We start from the raw sequence: 21,405 nt of genomic DNA, 5'->3' as shown, positions 1-21,405 counted from the left end.
GTCCTCAACCTGTATGAAAAACCTTATAGCCGACTCTTGAAATCATTCATTCCGCTGTATGGTATTACAAACATTAGATAGAGACAGATGTTGCAATACTGTGGGCTTTCCTGGGGCAGCAGAGAAGAAACCTGTATACTGCTTAATTAGTGAGGGGGAAACCCCAGGAAATGGTTTAATACAACCATACCCAAATCTCTCTGGTACTCATAGTCTGCTGCTGTACAAGAAACTATATAGTGACTGCATTCCGCTGAAGTTTGCTCTCAGTATATTACCGAAGGTAAGTAACTCAATAGTTCTAGGGTTTTACATATCTAGATACCATACTTACTATCATGTTTGAATCAATTCTTCATTGTTTTGAAAGTGTTGTACCCAAGAGTGCTGAACCTCTTGGTCAAGAACTTTATTTTCCATTGCAGTTTTTTTTGTGTACAGAGCTGAAATGTTCAGGACTGTGTTGCTGAGTGGCAAAGCTATCTCATGGATTATGAAATGTCTTTAAACAGTGAAGGCAACAAGATATTGCACAGATGCTAACCATTAACATGTTGTATAAGAATCTTAAATACTAATTCGTTTCTCCTTTTCATATTGACTTCCAGAATATGTGAGCTATTATAACATAGACTGTTTTTTTTTACATGACATCTGTGTGGAGCTGTTCCGTGTTTTCACGTGTCGAAAATAATTAATGGAAGATTCTAGAAACAGCTGTTTAGGAGAGACTTTGGAATACCAAAATAAATGTTTTAAGCGTAACTCTCATTGACAGAGCTACTGAAAAACAGTGAGGATTTTGCTTGATTTTCACATGCTTTGATTCAGAATCAACTAAAGGAAAAGACTCAAATAGATAAGGTTCCACACGCCTTTTCAGGATTTTAACAAGATCAAAAAAGCATTGTTAAAATTCTCAGTAGGTAATATATAGTATAAGACATCTTTGGACCTGAAAAATAGAAACCTGGTGCTAAAAGATTTATGGCAATCTTTTATAGCAATCCATCCTTCACAAACACTGACACATATATGTAACTGCTGTTTTTTTAAATTGGTTGAAACACTAATATGAGCATATTATGATATGTAATATAACGTAGATACAATAAAAACATGAAAATGTAACTGGAAAATAGGTTTACACGTTGTATCCAAGGTAAAAATCATTCAGTACATTTTGGGCTGTAGCTTTTAAAAAGGAAATTTGTAAAAATCAGTAAAACTGTACATTTCTGTCTTTAATCCACTGTATTTCCATCTTCTCCATCCTTTTTTTAAGAACTTTCTAAGACTATTCTAAAGTAAATTCAGTTTTGACTTCTAAATGTGATAGTAATGAAAAAAAATAGAAATTGCAGCTCATTTCTTTAATGAATCTTACAAGATATATTATTGCAAAATAAGCAAATTTGCTTAACATGTGATCTAAATTACACTTAATAAAATCATAAATAACATTTACTATTTTATTTAGTTTATATACAGTATACCATGTATTGGTACATTTATGCAACTGTATAAAAGAAATATTATTCCAGGATTCAAGGGCAAATTTAAAAGGTGGCTTTCAATAAGAAACTAATTTAGCGCTGAAGCCCAGAGTTCAGTTCTTAGGGTGCTGTCCGTGTGGAGTTTGTATGTTCTTTCTGTGTTCATGTGGGTTTTCACCAGTTGCTCCAGTTTCCACCCACAGTCCAAAGACATAGGACATAGGGCGGTAGCTCTGTGGCTAAGGATCTGCGCCTGTGGCTGAAAGGTTGCTGGTTCATGCTGGTCCCGGGGCCGGCAGAGGGATCCTACTCCGTTGGGCCCCTGAGCAAGGCTCTTAACCCCAACTGCTCCAGGGGCGCCATATAAATGGCTGACCCTGCGCTCTGACCCCAAGCTTCTCTCTCCCTGCCTCTGTGTCTCATGGAGAGCAAGCTGGGGTATGTGAAAAGAAATTCCTAATACAAGAAATTGTATATGGCCAATAAAGTGATCTCATACTGGCAGACTAATTGGCTCTGGGAAAAATGGCCCTGGTGTGAGTGTGTTGTGTCTGTATGTCCTGCTATAAACTGAAATGTGTAATCATGGACTTTAAAACTTGTATACCCTACTCAGAAAATGAATTTGTCTCAGAATAAAAGGTAAGCATTGGAAGACTATCTTTTGCATAACGTATTATGCGTTAGTCCTACGCGAGTTTTAAAACGCGCTTCAAAAGATCTCAATTACAGTTACTCATAGATCAAATCTGTCTCAAAGTAACTGTCTCTTGCGCACATGCTAGACAGAAACATGGTATTGTATTCTGATTGATCAAGGCCGTGATACTAGGCTAGGAATCCAAACATCCAAACGTAGTTCCCATATGCGGCACGAGCCTTTTTAATCAGCATGATAAGTTAACTAGAATGACTAATGAATATTTGTTGATGTTGTTTTCCAGAGACCAGGCAATATGAGACGCTGCCCTGACAGAGAGTACTGGGACAGGCTTGTCCGAAAATGTATGCCTTGCAAGAACATGTGTCGGGGTCAGCCCCAGCCCGAGAAATGTGTCCCTATCTGTGGTTAGTGTTGTCCCTGTCTCTGGGAGATCTTCCTGTCTACTATGAGTGCAAGATAGCCTTTAAAACACAAAAGCTTCTGAAATACGGACGCAGAGGCTTAAATAATTCAAGCATGTGCTCAGAGTGTTCTACACTGGAAATGGCTTACTAAAGTTCCATGAAAAACTGAAGTGGGCGTTTTAGCTTGTACTGCGGACCTGGAAGATTAACAGAACTTTCCAAATAAATTATTTATCACACTTCCAGGCTCACAGTTGCCTCTCTCTGGCTGTTACGATGCCCTGTGCCTGGAACTAAGAAATTACGTTTCCTTATAAACGCAACATAATATGTCACTACATTACTGTACCAAATGCTACATTTTAAGCTAGAATATCTGTTCCTCGATTTAAACAGTCTTGGCGGTTTAGCAGATATACTGCTGAAATGTTCTCCACGTCACGTTTTCTGCCAGAGCAAAGCGAGTCTGGGGGTAAACACTAGAGGGCGCCAGTGGACCGCAATCTTATCAATGCCTATCCGGTCTTCCGAATTGTTAGAGGGCACATTTAAGACCTGTACGCCAAATCGCTCTTGTCCTTACACGTTACAAGTTTCCTTTTCGGTTGCATTCTCTCTTGTTGCATTGTTATTCTCCATTACTTTGAAAGCAGCTGCATTGTTAGTGACTGTGGACCAGGAGGAATCTCCTGAGCGAGATGTTATTTTGGTATCCTTGACGAAGCTACTTCACTCTCTTTGCTGCAGTAAATTCCCTGCTATATAGATGGGTCCACTGGTTATCAGTGTAAATGAGAATTTGCTTTCAATTGATTTACACAGGGGGCAGCAAGGTGGTCCAGTGATTAGCACTGCTGCCCCACAGGGCTGCAGCTCTGGATTCAGATCTGTACCAGCAGTGGTATCTGTGTGCAATTTGTGTGCTCCTTCTGTGTTAGTCTGCCCTGCGATGGGCTGTCCCATCCAGGGACGGTGTACCATGCCTTGTGCCCATTGCTTGCCGGGATAGGCTCTGGCTTCCCCTCGAACCTGAGTTGGAAAAAGTGGTGGGAAAACGAAGGGATGAATGACATGCAGACCTGTATCTTAATAGGCATATCAGCAGAAAATGATGAAGGCTGCTTCTACTCAATCCAACGTCTAAGAAGATATAATATGGATTTTATCCTCTATGGATGAAGGTGTCGACTCATTCCACCCCCGAGATAAAACACAAAAAAACATTTAAGTGGGCTGGAGTGGACGACTGGGCTCAGCCGAGGCCAGACTGTGACCCTGTAGAATCACCGGATTTTGCTGACAAGTGTTAACGATATTGGTAGCGAATATCTCAGAGGGCAGGACACTTAGCTCTGCTCCCCTCGCAACTCTGGGCTCAGAGGTGCGATTCCAGCCTCTGGCTCTACACCCCTCTGCAGAGTGCTCTCCCTGGTCAGACAGACCCCCCACAGACATGCGCGTCAGGTTGGACTGGAGCCCCCCTGGCATCTCACGCCAGTTCTCCATTCCCCAACGGAATCGGGAACGATATGACAGTCCCCTGTGGCCCCAGAGAGCCAGGCCTACTCCAGACCCACCCCCTCCCAAATCAGTGCCCAGCCTTGGCAGCATTTCTGGCTCCCCAGTGCAAGTCTATAAAGAGGGCCTTACGAAAAGCCGTTGCGGAATCTGCCCCCTCGGTCATTTGCAAAACACACAAGCCACAGAGACAGAGGTTCAAGAGCTTGGGAGAGCAAGCTGCGAGCGAAAGGTTCTTACCTGCACAGCTAGGTCAACTCACTTCCAAATCCCCCCCCGATCCAGCTAAATCCTTTTTCTGCCATGTTTCTTCCTCCGCCAGCGACTCTGAAGTGCGAAGCCACTCCAGGGACGTACTACGACGAGCTCATAAAGAACTGCATGTCGTGTTCCGAAGTGTGCGGCGGACCTGCGCCACAGTGCCCCGAGACGTGTCGAAGTAAGTCCCCCCCTTTCTGAGGGAATCCCAACTGCTCCCTCTTACCGCGGGTTCAGCAGGAAAGCACCCGTGTGTCGAGGGGCTTGAACGTAGACTGGCGCGGTGTAAATATCAACTGGTGCCGATATTCCCACACCAAACAAAAATGTGCCGCTCGCAAAAGGGGAAAGTGGAAGTGTACTGTAAACCTCATTTTCTTTTTCCAAGTAAACATTTTCACCTATAGCATTTGGACAACTAACAAAAACAGCTCCTGTGATTTTAAGACTTTGTTGTTCCTCTCACTGGCATCAATTTTCGGGTGGGTAGCTGTGTCAGCATATGTAGGCTGCAGAGGAACAAGTAATAAGTTTACTCCATGCTGAGAAAAGAAGAAAGAAAACAACATTTCTGCCGTGGAGCCTTCTTCAGGTGTGAGAAAGACAGGGCAGTCTACTACTACTACGACTACGCTACTGCCCTGTCTTTCTCACACCTGAAGAAGGCTCCATGGCCGAAATTATGTGTTTTCTTTCTTCTTTTTTTTCAGCAGGGAGTAAACCCATTACTTGTTCCTTAACATAAATGTTACCCAATGTGGGACTTTGTCCTAATAGGAAGGCAACATGTCATGGAAAATATTAACCGGCACATTTGAGCATTGATATCTGATGGTGTGGTTGCAATGGGCTTTTTCATCTCTGCCTCTCTTGAGATCTCGGCCACACAGCCCACGCATGCAGTCACAGAAAAGCTGTTGAATGTCCCCAGGAATTGCATCTCTTTAACAGTCTCGCTTTACACAGAGACCGGTCACTCTCTCCTACTCTTGAAACCCTCTCCAAACTGCACCGCAGCCTCAAAGACCGATAAGCATCAGTCTACACTATGAAATCTGCTGCATGTGATGCTTAACACAAGCGCACGTCTGAATGGATTTTATTGTAACTCTTTCATAAGCACAGGAAGGCGTACGAATTCTGCACAGTAAATTTTAAAATGCTGAAAGCTCCTTTGCAGCATGTTGTTCCAGCAATGTGTAATCCTAAAGCAGATATTTCTAAATTTCTAATCCTAAAGGCTAATATTTACATTAGTGTGATTAGTGCAGATCAGCGGTCACATCTGATATAATCCAGCCCAAGATGCTTTTAAAAAACAGTTTATAACGCAATACCTAAAAAGCTCGTGAAGTCGAGCAGCATTAAATCTGTGCAGCAAATGCAATGACTGGGCTTGGTCACTACCTGGGACCTTGAGTGGGGGAAAAAAAAGTTTTCTGAAGTGGTCCCGTATAAACTCCTGCCAGGGGCGTAGGTAACAGTTAATTCAAAAGGGATTTAAAACAAACCGGCCGACAGTTTTATCCCCCCCCGTCGCATGTTTTTAGTGGAAAGGCAGCCGGCCCTGAGCCCCACGAAGAGGCCGCAGATGGACAGGCTGCAGGACTACCACACCGTGGTGATCTACAGCCTGCTGGGCTGCTGCCTGGCGGCGCTCATCTGCTCCCTGTCCATCGCCCTGCTCATCCTGCTCAAGAGGTGCCGGGGCGCCGAGACCAAGACGGCGTCCTTCCGGGGCCAGGAGCCGAACGAGTACGCCGACAGGTCATCCAAAGGTCCGTTTTTTCCACTTCCGGCAAAATACGGCAAAACGCTGCACTTGGTCCTACAGTATTCTGTACTTTAACAATATTGATAGGCTGGTTTATATTTCAGCTGAACCCTCTGTTAGTTTAAAGTGCTCAGGTATTGCAAGCAACCCCCTGCTAGTTCCTTTTTGCCCTAGAAATTGATTGAAGCTCAGATGTGCCGGATGGGGCTAGGATTAATGAATAAAGCAATGAGGACAGAGCAGCCCGGCCTTGTAATGGCCACGGATGCGAACAGGGTGGCCAATCAGAGCCATGCTGGGGGCTTACTGGATCCGATCAAGCGCGATTTGCGCACGAGAGAGCTGGTCCCCCATTCCGGACCATATCCTGACCCCCCGCGGGTGACTGGACTCCGTTGTGCTTTGCAGATCCGTTGGTGGAAACCGTCTTGCCGAAGGAGTCTTCTGTAGCCAAGGGGAAACCCCGGCCTACCGAGACCTGCATCTACTGCTTTCCAGAGCTGAGAATGGCTGGAAGAATAGAGGGGAAACAGACGGAGACCCCCCTCGTCTTTCAGCAGGCGGCGCCTACCACAAGCCCAACCACGGCCACCTCCATCCCCCCCAGCACCTTGGACAAGGACCGGACCATCAAAATAATTTGTTCCCCTTCCCAGACCACCTCTTCATTTGAAATTGCAGCCCAGCATTAGGGGAGCAGAGTGCCATGGGAAAATGAGACGACCTGGGCTATGGTTTCAACAACAGCAATAGGACAGTGGCTTGATGGTGCTTTCAGGAAACGAGCAGGACGAATCTTGGAGGGGCACTGGAACTCCACTGGACACCATGAAGTCATGCAGCTCATGCGTTCAAGAGAGAGTGGAAACAAGCGAGCACACAAGATCGAAATCCTAATAATGGCGAGGCCTGTGCTTGGGAGCTTTTTCAGTATTGGTGTGATTGTACAATCACAAAATAAAAATTTAGGAGTATTTGCATTCAGGGTAGGCTGGGGTTTAAAGAATATGTAGAAGAGTTTTAAAGGCTGCTTTTTATCACTGCAGAGCTAAGCATGTTCCACCTCTGATATATATTAGACCACAACCAATCTACTCATTTAACCCAATTATCTCCAAGAGTAACAGAGCTGTTAATTAAGATAATAAATTAAATAATTTAAATTTAGGCACTGAGATCTTGGGTACCGGGAAACAATGGGGCTTTGTAGGACTGGACATGACTATCACTGCTTCGACCACAATACAGGAGTCACAAAGATGAAGCACAAAAAAAGCTAATTTCTTCTATTGTATCCCAGTCCCAGCGATTGAAAAATCTGTGCTGTTTATTTCACATTATATCTGGGCAAAAGATTCAGACGGGATTAAGATTAGGTCACCGTGTTGCACCGTAAGCATTGTGAAAACTATTACTAGCACTTTTGCAGAATTGAACAGTTTTCAGTGATGTTAATGAAAATGTGTTCATGTGAAATGCACTTTAAGTCACAGTGTGTTTCTGGGCTATTTATGATCCTTTTCTCCATGATTACCACAGTATTCTTCCAATCCAATTCTCCCTCACAGTGGACACAGCCCAGTCTAACTCAGGCTCCTGCTCTGTGATGCAACAGCTCCTGTCACTATTATTACGTGACTAGAATTCCAACACAGAACTAGCTTGTTCATCTTGAGCACAGTGAATTAAAAACAACGCCCCAAATTAGTTGAACATTTTTTAGACCAGGGAGAGGACTGGGAGTTTAGTATTGCCTGCAATAACAGCTTAAAATGGAACTAGGTAAAGCTGAAGCACAGAAAAATGTTGGGCAGAAGTAGCAATATGCATCATCTGAAAAAGGTCATTAGCAAGATTGGAGTTTCTCCCCAAAGTAGGGAGAAAATAACTCTCCATGTGTCAGCAGCAGACACTGGTGCAGTGCAAGAATCGCTTTATCCATCAAGATTAGTATCCAACTGGAGACTGACCCAGCAGGCACAGGGGTTAACACAGAATCTCACAGGTTCTCAACGGAGCAAAGAGGCTCAAGAAAAAACTGCAACGCGAAAACATGAAACACAGCACCCAAGTAAGAGAAACTCAGGTGTGAGTCTCACATCCATATTCTGGGACTGTACATACTGCACCTTCTCACCAGTATGAGGTATTAAATGCACCACATACATAAAAGAAACTCCCTTTCACCTGGGAACCTTGAAGATGGAGTGTTTAAGAACACAAACTGCTCAACCGTCACCCAGATGGATATGCACCTTAGTACAGGGGTGTCCAGCGTAACGTGAGGGGTGACAATTTGTTTTTCCTTTCTTGTGCTCGAACACTTGTTTGTCCATTGGTTTGCTGCAATAAACAAAACACACAAAGCTTCCAACAGGCCAGAAAGAGCTTTTTATGTAGCTCCCTTCCTTGGGCTCAAGTCATTTCAATATTCCAATTTTCATCTGCAATGAAAAGCAAAGGCCAAATCATCAATTCTAATGGAAAAAAAAGATTCGGGGGTAAACGTGCTGGGCGTGACAAAGTTATACCAGAGGTCGCCGGGAAAGACTGATGTTGAAACGTTTGTAGATGGCTCTGTCAACAGTTTTGTGGGACCGGGGATGGGGTGTCAATGACTGAATGCTTGAAATGAACACAATGTGCTGCTTTTTGATCAATAAAAATTCAAATAAAAGTGCTACTCATTGCTGTTGCGGCCAGTTAAGAGTTAACAGCTGTGTTAACTGTCCTGAAGCGATACCTCTAGTGTTTGCATCCCCAGCTTGGAACTGGCTGAGCCACTTAGAAATCCACATGAGGGAAGAAAAAAAAACAGAACATCACGTCACTCTGTATCGGACAGGCTCCTCGCTGTACTCGCCACCTAGCATATGCATAATCTTACCTGCAAGACTACATTTCTGAAAACCTGTGAAGTTTGTGTTACATAATTATTCATTACAATTGCACTCACTTACACAGCTTGGTATTTTACCAACTAGAACAACACAATTGCAACCACTGCAGACGATACCAAAACTCAGTCACTAAAAGTGCTTGTTTTTCTGAAGTGATGTTTTGGAGATATCTATATCTGATTCTGGCCTCCTGTTTATCCGCCAAGCTCGTTTACGATTTCTGGGCGACAAGGCCACCTCCTCTCGCTAGTCCACAAAGCTCTGGAATTCTATCCCCCAGAATCAGTCACCTATCCTGAGCACATTCAAACCCACTCAAAACCTCTTCCAAAAGGCTTTTATTTAATCGGTGTCTGTCTGCACCCTTTATGTTCAAGCACATCCAAACTCCTTCTTTTTATTTGTGCTGATCGCATTTCCTGTCTTAGTGAATGTGTTTTTCTTTTCCTGAAGCTACTTTTAAAGGCTCTATATAAAATAAAAACTATTATTTTTATTTCAGGTGATGGGTTTTGCGAGTGGTCAAGTTATTTGATACAGAAAAGGGCCAGCAGAAAACTATGGCATACCAAGCAATTACCACCCTTTCCTGCAAAACAGACCATTTGTCATCAGAATTCTATTATCTCCTGTTCTACCAGGGGATTGAAATCTTACTTTCCTCAAAAGTACTTTGGGTTCACCACTAGGAATTGTAAAAGACCTTCTGCTATTATGGGTTCCCAATCGAATTTTTTTTCTCTTTCTCCCTGCTGTTTCTACCACCCAAATGCCAAGAAAAAGGGGAAAACGCATAGGCTGAGCTGCATAAACACCATAAGACAACTCTGTAGGCACTTCCATTCCATTTTACTGCTGGTGCTTGTTTCATCTTATCCTTAATTCTGTAAGCAGCAGGGTCAAATAAACAGCAAGAGGCAAGTGTATGAAAGTCCCACAACAGAATGGAATCATATTGTCAACACGGCTTAACTTCAAATGACATCACAGCCAGCCCTAGTGTACAGATCCCCCTGCGAGACCATCTGTCTAAGGTGATTCAGTTGAATTTGGTCTTCTTATTAATACTTTATGAACAACAACAACACACAGTTCCGTGGGTGGGGATGTCCAACCATGCAAATTTTCCTGCACTGAAGCTGTGGTTGAAATTCATACTTGAGCTCTCCAACTGATTTGGGGCAAAACAATCCAGGAGAGTTTACTCTTCCTGAATCGACAAGAAAGCAAGTCAAGGATCTTCTGAGCACGCATTAGAATGCCACTATAGGAAATGGCCAAAATCCTGGGTTTTTATGAATCAGGACCTTGCTTAGAGGGAACCACAAAATAAAAAAAAGACAAGGGGACATTCTCATGTGTTGTTCCCCCACTGACAGTATGAAGCACGCTATATGAGAAAATCATCCGACAGTGAGATGCATATGTAAATGACTGTGACTAGAGAGGCCAGATGATGAGCAGGTCTCCTCCAGTCTATGACGTCTGCTGCCAGATGTTCGCAAACCAAAAAACAGCAAGAAGGACAATTCACCCCAGATGTTCTCTTCGAAATCATCTTGGGCTATAGCTCTACAGGACATACCTCACCTTGCCAAACCTGTGAAAGTCATGGCATTCCAGGAGAAATTTGATCAATAGAGCCCCCCCTGATCAAACAGTATCTCCTAAACCGCAGCGTAAACAGAGAGTGTGCAAGGTTCAAAAGATGTAATACTTACCAAGCACCCGGTGTAAAAGGCATAAACAGTGTATAAATATGTTACATCTTTTACATCTTGTAAATGTAAATGTCTATGTTACTTGTCCAGGTTTTTGTAAAACCTTATTGTAAAAGCACACATTTCCAAGAACTGCTACATATCTTTACCAACAAGCATAAGCAACCTCAGCAGACAGAAAATTGTTTCTTATGGAGCTCTTCACAGACTGAAGTCCACTTTCATATTTATAAACTACCCCCAGAGAAATCAGAGTATGACAAGGTACACAAGAACACAATCTCACATTACTATGTTAATGAGGTAAGGCCTTGAAATTTTAACCTCTTAAGGTGGGCTGCGGTTTCTGGTTTCAATAAAGTGATCTTTTCCCCCAGTTCATGTCTCTGGAGAGTTCTCACACCCTTTGTGATGGTGTTCTGCACAGCCAAGGGAAAAAAAACCGTGACGAAGCCATCAAAGAAATAAACAACGAGGATCGCGAAACAGAGGGATGAAATGCAATCAAAAGACATTTGCCTTTTTTAATTGCTGAAACAAACAGGGATTTTGTTTTTTTTTTACTTTAACGATTTAGCCAGGTCCCTGGTAAGTCTGTAGGTGGCCTTTCCTGACCACTGTGCATCGCAAGCTTGGTTCTACCATTCACAATCTGTTTCTCAGCTTAAGAAAAATAAATACCTGCAGCAGACTCGAGGAGATGTATATATATTTTATAAGACGTAACACCAGAAGGCTCCAAAAGTTGTCAACAGTGTGGGACAATTAACTATTTAATGACCCTTGGGGCTCACTAGCAATATGGGTAGAGGACTTTTACACACATTGGTGATATTTCACTGTTAAAAAAACACACACACAGCCTTCCTCTGCTCTTTTATCCAGTTTAAACTGCATGCTTGGTAGACAAGTACTGATTCAGTACAGCATTGCATTTTGTACTGCTTATGCAACACAGATACTTTTGGGATCAGCAACACATTGCCAAGATTAATACTGATCGATTAAGCTGGGATGCAACACATAGTATGTAAGAGCATCCTTCTTTCCACTAGAGTAAAAATGATAATAAATGGTGCATCTGAAACATTAACACAGACTTTTGGTTTTTTTTTTCTTTTCACAATCAAGTGAGCTAATTCCACCTTGATACCAAAAACAACTTCTCACGATTAAAACAACGGCCAGGACAGTTTTGTACCACAACAGCACATTTCTGAATGGAGCTCACTGCAAATATTGAGGGGGGCTGGGGGGAGGAGGGTGGAAAGAAGTCAACAGGAATTGATTCTTTTTTTTTTTTTGAAAAAATATATATTCCCTGCCCTCACCAAAGGAAATAATAATTAAAAAAAATAATAAAACAAATCAGGGCCCTCAACAGAAAAAAATCTGTCAAGCTTTGTCAAACAGCAGTCCTTTCGGCACAACTCGTGCGAGTTATTTTGAAAACCTGTCTCAGTACTGCATTTCCGGCTTCCAAAGTGTAATTTCTTTTAAAAAATAGATGTATACTAGTTTCATACAGTATTTAGTAACTAAATTCACAAATAATAATAAAAAAAAGTTCTTGCAAAGTCTTAATACCATTCCTTTTCTGCATTCAGACCCAGATGCATAAAAAAATGTTTGTTTTTTTTTGTCATTATAACTCTTAAATGCTTGGTCAGTTTGGAGCTGGAGCACCAATGGAAAAAAAAAACCCAACAAAAACAAACTAAAAAGCTCATGAGATGTGCCCACTGTCCCATCTGTCTGTCCGTCCCCGTCGTTCTGCCCACAGAGGAACGGGTGAGTGAAAGTGAGGGTTACTGTTTCATCTCCTCGTGCAAAATGGCAAGAGCCTTGTTCTGGCCCGTGAGGTTCTCCTCCAGGCTCCAGCGGTCCCGATCCCCTCACTCCTCCGACCAACGCCCGGTGTCAAGTAGATACTGGTAGCTCAGTGCTGACTTCAGAAAAGTTTTGCTTTTTGTTTTTGTTTTTCTTTTAACAAGAGATTCAGGTAGGTTTGTGTGTCACTTTGAAGGCTTTCGCTTGCTCAGATAAGGCTACTCGTACTCGAGGAACTGTTTGTGATAAAATAAGAGATACCTGGGAGGGGGAGAAGAAAAAAAAAAAGAAACAGGATAAAAGTTCCGGCAGGGCAAGGAAACATTCGAGCTCTGCTTTCACAGACGTTCAGTGTAAATATTGGGAGTGCGTTTTTAAAGAGCTACATCGATAGTAAACACTCTGTGCATAGGCAATTACTTGGGAAAATGAAGCATTGCTCGACTAATGGAAGGATTATTGGTGATTAGATCCTAACCAAGAGCACTTCAGACAGCTTGTTAAGAACCGGAGTGTTGCTGATCCCTGCCCTCACAGCCCTCCGATTCAATTAAAACAAGACCTTTCCGAGAATGGAAAAGGCACCTCAGCAGGCTACAAGCATGTTCAAGGGTTAGCAGTATGACACAACGAGCAGGGGACGTACCCTTCACTATCTAGCACATCCTTGATGCTGGCCTTGGTGATGATTGCATCGTCACATTTAAACCACTGGTCCTTGTGCTGCCGGATGAAGCTGGTATAGTGCCCGCTCTCCAGTGTTCCCTGATGATTGACCACTGCAAACAAGGAATACCTGAAAAAGACCAGCTGCCTTTATTATCCGCAGGCATGTACTGGGTATTTCATTTTTGCTAGATTCAAGAGATCTAGGCCAAGAGATTAATGGCAGCTACAATTACAATCTGCGCATGGTGCCTTGTACTGTGTTGTTGGCAAATCAATCTATACAGCCCTCAGTGGATGTTGAGAAAGAGCTTAAGGAATAAAACCTTTGGATACGAGGGGGGAGGTTAGAATCCAAAATCCACATGTCGGAGACATGAAGGAACACAAAGAAAACCTGAAAACCCCCCACAGACTGCTGGGAAGCAAAATCCATAAAACGACTTAATTTGGGAAAAAAAATAACATTGAAAATGAAGTCTACGAGACACTGCTCACGCTGGTCACGAAATGATGACGACTTGGCATGCCCAAACCCACAAAGCTACCCCCAGAAAACATTCACGGCAGCCAAGCTGCATTGTGCTCTGCAGCGTATCCATTTTTTAATCCCTCTGCAGCCTGCCACACCCACCTCTTGATTTAAATGCATTCCACATAGCACTGCGAGCTGGGAAGAACACCAACCTGAATTAAAGGTCTATCCAGAGTTCATAAATAGAAACAGCTCGCAGGAGCCCTTTCATCTGACACCGAGGCTGCCAAAAATGTGTTGAGAGGGAGGCTAATCTGTGACTACTGATACCAAAAAGAAAAGAAACAAAATCTAATTGTCTGTTGGAGAGTCTGGACCGATAAGATGTAAGGTGTACACATTAATGTGACCTGAAACTGATGTGAAAGTAAGTTTGCAATTTTAATTCCAGAAAAAATTAAATGCAGATCACAACAGCAAGGTGTAATTCACAAATCAAATGAAATTTGTTTAAATAAATGCACTGCGTGGGCCAGGGGTATCAAAGTCATTCACGACTGTGGCACAGATTTTCTTGACATGTTCTTTAAGTTGGGCATATACAGTATATCATACGTTATTGAAATACTAGGCACATTCATTGCATAGTATAATTAATTTGAAGTGTTTTCATTTTTAGTATTTTTAAAACAAAACACCCCTTTTTAAATGCAATTAGCTGTAATGGTGTCTTCACTAAATTTCCATTTAGCTAAGCTCTCATGATTGAGCATGGGATTTGTTTACCATTATTTAATTTAAATACCTACATTATTTAAGATATCATAGTTCAGATTCTAATGCAGTATAATAATAATAATTTTTACACATATATCGCACTTTTCTGGACACTCGACTCAAAGTGCTTTACAGGTAACGGGGACTCCCCTCCACCACCACCAATCTGCAGCCCCACCTGGATGATGTGACGGCAGCCATAGTCCACCAGTACACTCACCACACACCAGCTATCAGAGCGATGAAGCCAGTTCAGAGATGGGGATTATGAGGAGGCCATTATTTGTAAAGGCCAATGGGAAATTTGGCCAGGAAGCTGGGGTAACACCCCTACTCTACTGTTTTCGAGAAACGCCCTGGGATTTTTAATGACCACAGACAGTCAGGACCTCGGTTTTACTTCTCATCCAAAGAACGGCGCTCTTTTAAAGTATAGTGTTGCCATCACTGAATTGGGCATTAGGACACACACAGACTGCAGGGTGAGCGCCCCCTACTGGCCCCACTATGACCACTTCTAGCAGCAGCCTTAGCTTTCCCAGGAGGTCTCCCATCCAGGTACTGGCCAGGCTCACACCTGCTGAGTTTCAGTGGGTTGCCAGTTGTGAGTTGCAGGGTGATACGGCTGCTGGCTGGATATAATAAATAACACAGTGACATCATAAATAACTATATAAATCTGTTGTGTTAAAAATAATATTATCGGGACATCTTGTTCAGTAATTGGCAAAAACAAACAAGCAAATATATATATTCATACACCCCATATACTCACTACCAAACCCTTGATCTCTACAATTTTATGTTTCATTGAAGCCTGCACCTCTTTTCTTCACTGCAAAAAGTCATTTTCACTACAATGAAGCCTCATCCTTTCAGAATCGCTTTCCTTGTGATCTTGCTTATGTACTGATTTTTATTTTTAAACATGCTCCTTATGTTTACAATCATGTCAGCAAAACATGTTGTCAATGCTGAGGGTATAACACAAGCAAATAAGAAAAGGAAAGCATTCCCTCTGGCTGCAAAACCTGAAGCTACACAAGTGATTGAAAAAGGATGAGCAGTCAAAATGCATTTGCATTGTCTTGAACGTAGTTACACTGTGATTTATGTTTAACATTTCACAATTTTCACATTGTCTAATCTAATGTATTAGGTTGAATAGGCTAGCATAAACATTTTCTTATTTTGACAAATTCAGTACTCATAAGGTTACAAATTATCAGGTATTTTGTACACACTAAGAACAAGTTGTAAACGTTTACATGTAAAGGAAATTTAATTTTCATCTTGCAAAATTTCACATACCAGGTTCACATTTCACATGAACAAGCTACCTTCATAACCCAAGGGGTGGGTGGGATTAGTGATCAGCGTCACCTGTAAACTCTGCCTGAAGTGATAAGACACAGTGACAAGTGTCACGGTGTGTGATAAGTGGAAAGCATCTTACTTTGTTTTGTAATTAGCAAGGTTTTAGTCTTTTCAACTAGGCAACAGATTCAGAAAAAGCAGAGTTAAAGGGGAGTCACAATGACAGAAAATAAACACTGGTAACTGAGAACAATTTGCTAAAAATATTGACAGCATAAAAGCGGCACCAAAAAAATTTCTGCAGCTACTGTTATCGCTGCTAATTCACGTACCTATCAAGCATTTCAGATTTCTTTTCATGAAGATTTCTTTGATAACAATTACAGGGCCCCAGTTACGTTCACAAATCTCCTTTGGAGACCACAAAAAAAGTGATGTACAGCACAGTATCAGATAGACCAAAGGTGATTCTGTCACTGAAGTTGCTCAAAACTTAAGAGTTAGTGTAGCACAAGTTACAGGGATCTATCCCCCCCCCAAAACCCTGCCAAACTAGATCCGTGACATCATCAAACAGGGATGCTGCAGTTTGAAATCCCTGGAGCAGATGGTATGATGCATGTATGCCTCGTCTCATGTCCACTAGGTGGTGCACTTTCATTTATCTTCATATACAAGAAGTGATGTTTTAATAATAACATCACTTTATTAACCCTTTACAATGTCTTGCATTAGGAATTATCTTTTCGCATACCCCAGCTTGCTCTCCATGAGACACACAGATAGGGAGAGAGCCTGGGGTCAGAGCGCCCCTGGAGCAGCTGGGGTGAAGGGCCTTGCTCAGGGGCCCAACGGAGTAGGATTCCTCTGCCGGCTGCGGGATTTGAACTGGCAACCTTCCAGCCACGGGTGCAGATCCTTAGCCACAGTGCTATTATTAAATATTCTTATAATATCACATAATATCTAAATATCACATAATATTAAATCTTAATATTAGTCAAAGCACAAGCAAAAGAAAACGGATTTACAGATCAGGCTAGAATATGCACATTCTTTTAGCACACAGGATAGTTAGCTCTTACACAGCATCAGAAATTCAAGGCATTTAGGTCTAATACAAAAAGGAAGAGTTACAAAAATGGAATACGTACTTATTGTCATTGTTTAAACTGTCAACTGGTTGCTGATACTGTCCATTCATTCTGCTTTCTTTACTGCAAGACACAGGAGGCAAAAATGATCAATTTCAACAATCATTGAGAACCACATCAAAAGCATAAAACAATTATTGCCATTTCAGAGGATGAAGAGCTATACACTCCCTATCCCATGGTTCGTGGGATCACCACGATACTACCAACATCCCTGGCAGTGAGAGGAGTGGAAAAACCAGGGCCCCCAGGAGATGCTGTCGCACAGGAAACCCACACTCACCTGGAAGCCATGAACGGGGTCATATCCAGCTCCAGAGGAAAGGAAACGTATGTAGTGATCTTTCGCCGGAGCTTTGCAGAGTGCTCGAAACGCTGTGGTACAGACAAACACCGGCAGTGAGACACGTCACACGAGTGTGATTGAATCGCAGGCACTTCTGGCCTGCGGGTACTGGGTTAGTCGTTTTCAGTGAGAAGCCGAACGGAAATTTTTAATCGACTTGGGGCTTAAGACATACTGCCCATCATGCAGTAAATTACACTTTTCTTTTAGAATTCTACGTGTTGCAACTAGAGCGGCTCAAGACACAAAATGGATTAAAGCAATTCAAAGGAGGGTTAAAAACATTTTCATTAAATACGTTTGACAGAAATTTGGAAATCCACATAATTCATGAGAAACAGTAACAGTATTTTACATGCCACTGCAAAGTATCAATATTTAAAACCATAAACCAAATTTCCACAGTGACTGTCCACATTTCTGTTCGCAGGATGACAGAAGACCTTTAGTAATCCAACAAGTGTCGACAAAAATTGTCGTCAAAAAGATAAACCGTATAGATTGTTGCACACACACTCCACAGATGAAAATTTAAATCACAAAGGATCAACTCGTTTTGAAGAAAATCCCAGGGTACAGATTCCACATAAAAATCTTGTCGAAACAGTGTACATTCTGACAAGACTGTAAGAGTCTGTAATTACTCCAAACTTCCACAAGATGGCCTCTGGTTTAGGTTTACCAGTACTGAAATACGGAAGTCCCAGTCAACAGCCATGTTTATCTGTAGATCACCAATGAATTGATCACTCTGAACGTCACTGAACAATTGTACAATTCACTTGGAGGCTCTCCATATCGCAATGATAATGCTTGGTTACAGAACATACTCAAGGACTCAATAAATGTACAAAATAATTACTTTCTTGTGGTGTCAGAAAATGTCGACACACTTGCATCAGATGGACGATATCCAACGACATGCGTTTGTTGTAAGTTCTCGACGCTCACGGAGGATGCATCACTACAAAGGAACAGCTGCTGTACCAATGAGCTGATCCGCTCATGGCCCGAACACAGAACATTACTTTGTGGTGTTAATTAGCCTCCTGCTCCTTGAGAGGAATCTCACACCAACAAGCGTTTGCCAGTGTTAGCATATGAGACCTTGACAGTGTGCCAGCCTGAAGTGTCTGTGCTACACAGACTGCCTAGACTGGCACATCGGTGCCCCTCGCCTGACAAAAGTGTAGGAGAAACTTGTAGATGCCAAGTCGGTAAATAGGACCATCCATTTGTGCTAGAGACTCAGACCAGGACATCACTAGCTTTACAGTGTGTGATAAAAATGTCTATGATAGACTGGTTGACTGCGATTCTGGCTCCAGCACCTAAGTGTGTAACCATTAAGCCATACTGTCAAAGGTGTTACTGAGTCTTCCTTCAAGAAACAGCTGGATATCATTCCTTAGATCAATCAGCTAATAGGAACCAGATAAGCTGGACAGGCCAAATGGCCTCATTAAAATCCTCTCTCATCTCCAGAGATCGCCCACGATGATCCTGTCGTATGTTTGTGGCACGCTGGCATTTTTGGAAGTCTTTATATACACAACCAAGGACTTGAAACACAATCAAAAGGATACCAAAGTCTTTGGTGCTCCTGAAAAACTTTGAAGTGGTACAGATGCGCCCGTGGTAGTAGTGTGGTCTGAAGTTTGTTTGAATCTAGATTTTCAAATACATCACAATACATGGTTGCAATGCTCATGTACGGCAGAGATGGAAAAATTTGTATACGACTCACACAATGCCGTTTCGCACAATTCCACCCTCACCAAATGTCTTTGGAGGGATAAACATTTTCATCTGCGAACAGCTTTGTGTAATCCACGACTGCCCTTTTTTTTTAATGAGCAAAGATTTCTTTCGAAACCATAATCACGCTGCAGAGTCTAAGCAAAAAACAAAAAGAAGAGAATTATAATCCAGGACTTACTTTGAGATGAAAACAGGCCACTATGGGAAGCTTTTTCATCGTGAGCTGTTTTGTGGATTCCTGGTAACTATGGCAACCACTACATTTGATTTTGGCACTACTTCCGAGATGCTCTGGCCTTGTAAACCTGTGAAATGCAAAGAACTGCATCATTGCATATGAAACGGGAGGGAAATGGTACAATGCGTATGAACAGTTTTAATGAAAAACGCAAAATCAAACAATGAAAATTACAACGCATATCAGTCAGGTCAAACCCCACAATGACGTGGAGCTCCATCGATATTTAACGTAAAGGTAGCGCAGAAGCCCATGTTGAGCTCATACAATACACTGTAGTGTGAGTATAAAAGGAAATTCAATTAGGATGCTCATGTTTCAAACAAGCAACGTATACCAAGAACTCAGCATCGCACAATAACGTGTATCTAATAACGTGCATCTAAGCTGCCTTTCGGCTCCGGGGGCCGTACCTTCGTAGACAGTCCGTTAGCGTCGTGGCTCCCGATAGATGGCTCTCTCCGTTCACCACGCCGCCGTCGCTGCCTGGGCTCAGCGGCCAGAACGGTGCCGAGGAACCCGGGAGGTCCAGACTGATATCCCAGAAGGGGTCTATAGTTGTGGACACACCACTGCAAAACAGCACGGCAGCATGAGAGCAGGACACGCAACACCAGGAAGCCACAGAATCCCGGAACACGGCAAGAGCCCCCGAACCTGGAAAAGTGGCGCCCCACGAAGCAGTTGCACAGCAAATGCCCATTCTGCACCCCTGAGAGTTTTTACACAGAGCGACGTTAGAAAACACAACAAAGGAAACACTTTGTGCTTCAGTGAGAGAGACATTAACGGTGCTGTTACATTCCTGAAAGATTTACTCGCGAATCAAAGTGAATCACATCTTTTATCTCACGCACTCCGCTACAGAATCCTATTTTTCAGAGCTCATGCAGTGGGCACTTGGCGACTAGGAATTGTACTGTTCATAGGTATTCTTGCAATGCTCTGATCTCCTGTCTTTGTTTCCCCATCGACGTGCAAATGCACAAATTGCAACACAGACTTACACATTGTGCAGGTCTTCTGCAGAGAAAAGGCTTACCGGCAGACTTTCAGAAAACAAATTGCCATTTCATTGTAGATTAATGAAATAAAAATACCGAGACGTGGGGCAGAATCTTTTCTTCGCCAATTTTCTTTTTTTTAAAAACAGCAGATCACAGTTTGCTTGGAAATCAATTCATACTGCTGTGAAACATCAATAGCTTCTATTAAGTAAAAAGGTGTTCTATGAAACCTTATACTGAACTGAGGAAAATAAGGTCTATTGTCTTGTCCGTAAGCTTACACAGGCTGCTTTTGGAATCTAAGAGGCGACTTGAGGTGAGCGAGGAGCAAAGCGATTTTGAAAGTTAAAACAGTATGCACGCATATTCACAAACACACCCCGTAGATGAATAATTCCTCTCCTTTACATAACACTTCTCATTTAGGAAGATCTCAAATCACTTTACTCAGGGGACGGAAGCACAGCCCCACTACACAGCAAACTGGGCAGAGAAGTCAGAAACCGCTTCAGTTGCATTCAGGGAGAAATCCAGAGGCTGCAGGCCCAGAGGAAACTTTAGCGAGGACAGCAGGGTGGCCCGGGTGAAAAGGGCTCAGAAAAAAAACTAGATTCAAGGCAATTAAATCATTCAGATGCCAATTAAAATAAGCCCTAGGCTCAAGGTCTAAGGAAGGCTTCTTCCATAGGAAGCCATACAACTGCAATACTTCAAACTCCCACAAGATGGCCCCTGGTCCAGCTTCACCTGTACTGAAATGTTACCATCCCATCAAAAGCCATTTGCCTCTACAGATTGCAGCAGCCACATTAATCTGATGAGACTGCTTTTCAGAGCAATATATGTCAGCATCAGCCATGGCGATAAAAACACCTTACAACAGCCCCGCAGGGACTGTTTATTTTTAAACACTGCTGCAAAACTGTCTGTCTTCAATGTAGGCTACACAACCCATGGTATACAAATATATCAGAATACATTTGCCTGGAAAAAAGAGGACACTTTGCTCAGTCTGTTTCATTTGCACTGGAGATCCTAGGGTTATTAAAACACTGCCGATTAATGGCTAACCTGCCACAGATCGATTAGATTTTATTAC

General features: G+C 42.6%; 2 protein-coding genes across 8 annotated transcripts in view; one reads left to right on the top strand and one right to left on the bottom strand.

Annotated features, from left to right (window-relative positions):
• Window positions 1-209: 209 nt before the first annotated feature.
• Window positions 210-8,763, top strand: LOC107078934 (tumor necrosis factor receptor superfamily member 13B). 2 transcript variants are annotated; one of them, XM_069180766.1, is made up of 5 exons: window positions 210-283; window positions 2,441-2,564; window positions 4,405-4,521; window positions 5,862-6,118; window positions 6,523-8,763. In XM_069180766.1, exons 2-5 carry the CDS (start codon window positions 2,500-2,502, stop codon window positions 6,804-6,806), a joined length of 723 nt encoding a protein of 240 aa, XP_069036867.1. In that variant the 5' UTR covers window positions 210-283; window positions 2,441-2,499; the 3' UTR covers window positions 6,807-8,763. The 2 variants fall into 2 exon arrangements, with proteins under 2 accessions (XP_069036867.1, XP_015215333.1); XM_015359847.2 differs by having other exon boundaries at window positions 216-283; window positions 5,891-6,118.
• Window positions 8,764-11,432: 2,669 nt separating this feature from the next.
• Window positions 11,433-21,405, bottom strand: part of usp22 (ubiquitin specific peptidase 22) — a 67,020-nt gene continuing 57,047 nt past the window's right edge. For all 6 annotated transcript variants that reach the window (XM_069180760.1, XM_069180761.1, XM_069180762.1 and 3 more), the window contains 6 exons: window positions 19,713-19,871; window positions 19,240-19,366; window positions 17,238-17,329; window positions 16,955-17,017; window positions 13,212-13,361; window positions 11,433-12,826 (listed from right to left, as the gene is read on the bottom strand). In XM_069180760.1, the coding sequence (XP_069036861.1) occupies window positions 12,784-12,826; window positions 13,212-13,361; window positions 16,955-17,017; window positions 17,238-17,329; window positions 19,240-19,366; window positions 19,713-19,871 (634 nt within the window). In that variant the 3' untranslated portion in view covers window positions 11,433-12,783. The remainder of the gene's footprint in view (window positions 12,827-13,211; window positions 13,362-16,954; window positions 17,018-17,237; window positions 17,330-19,239; window positions 19,367-19,712; window positions 19,872-21,405) is intronic.

This window comes from Lepisosteus oculatus, chromosome 19 (genome assembly GCF_040954835.1).
Source record: "Lepisosteus oculatus isolate fLepOcu1 chromosome 19, fLepOcu1.hap2, whole genome shotgun sequence".
In the NCBI taxonomy this organism is placed as follows: Eukaryota; Metazoa; Chordata; class Actinopteri; order Semionotiformes; family Lepisosteidae; genus Lepisosteus; species Lepisosteus oculatus.
The sequence above is the reverse complement of the archived record's forward strand: the minus strand, read 5'-3'. Positions and strand labels throughout refer to the sequence as shown.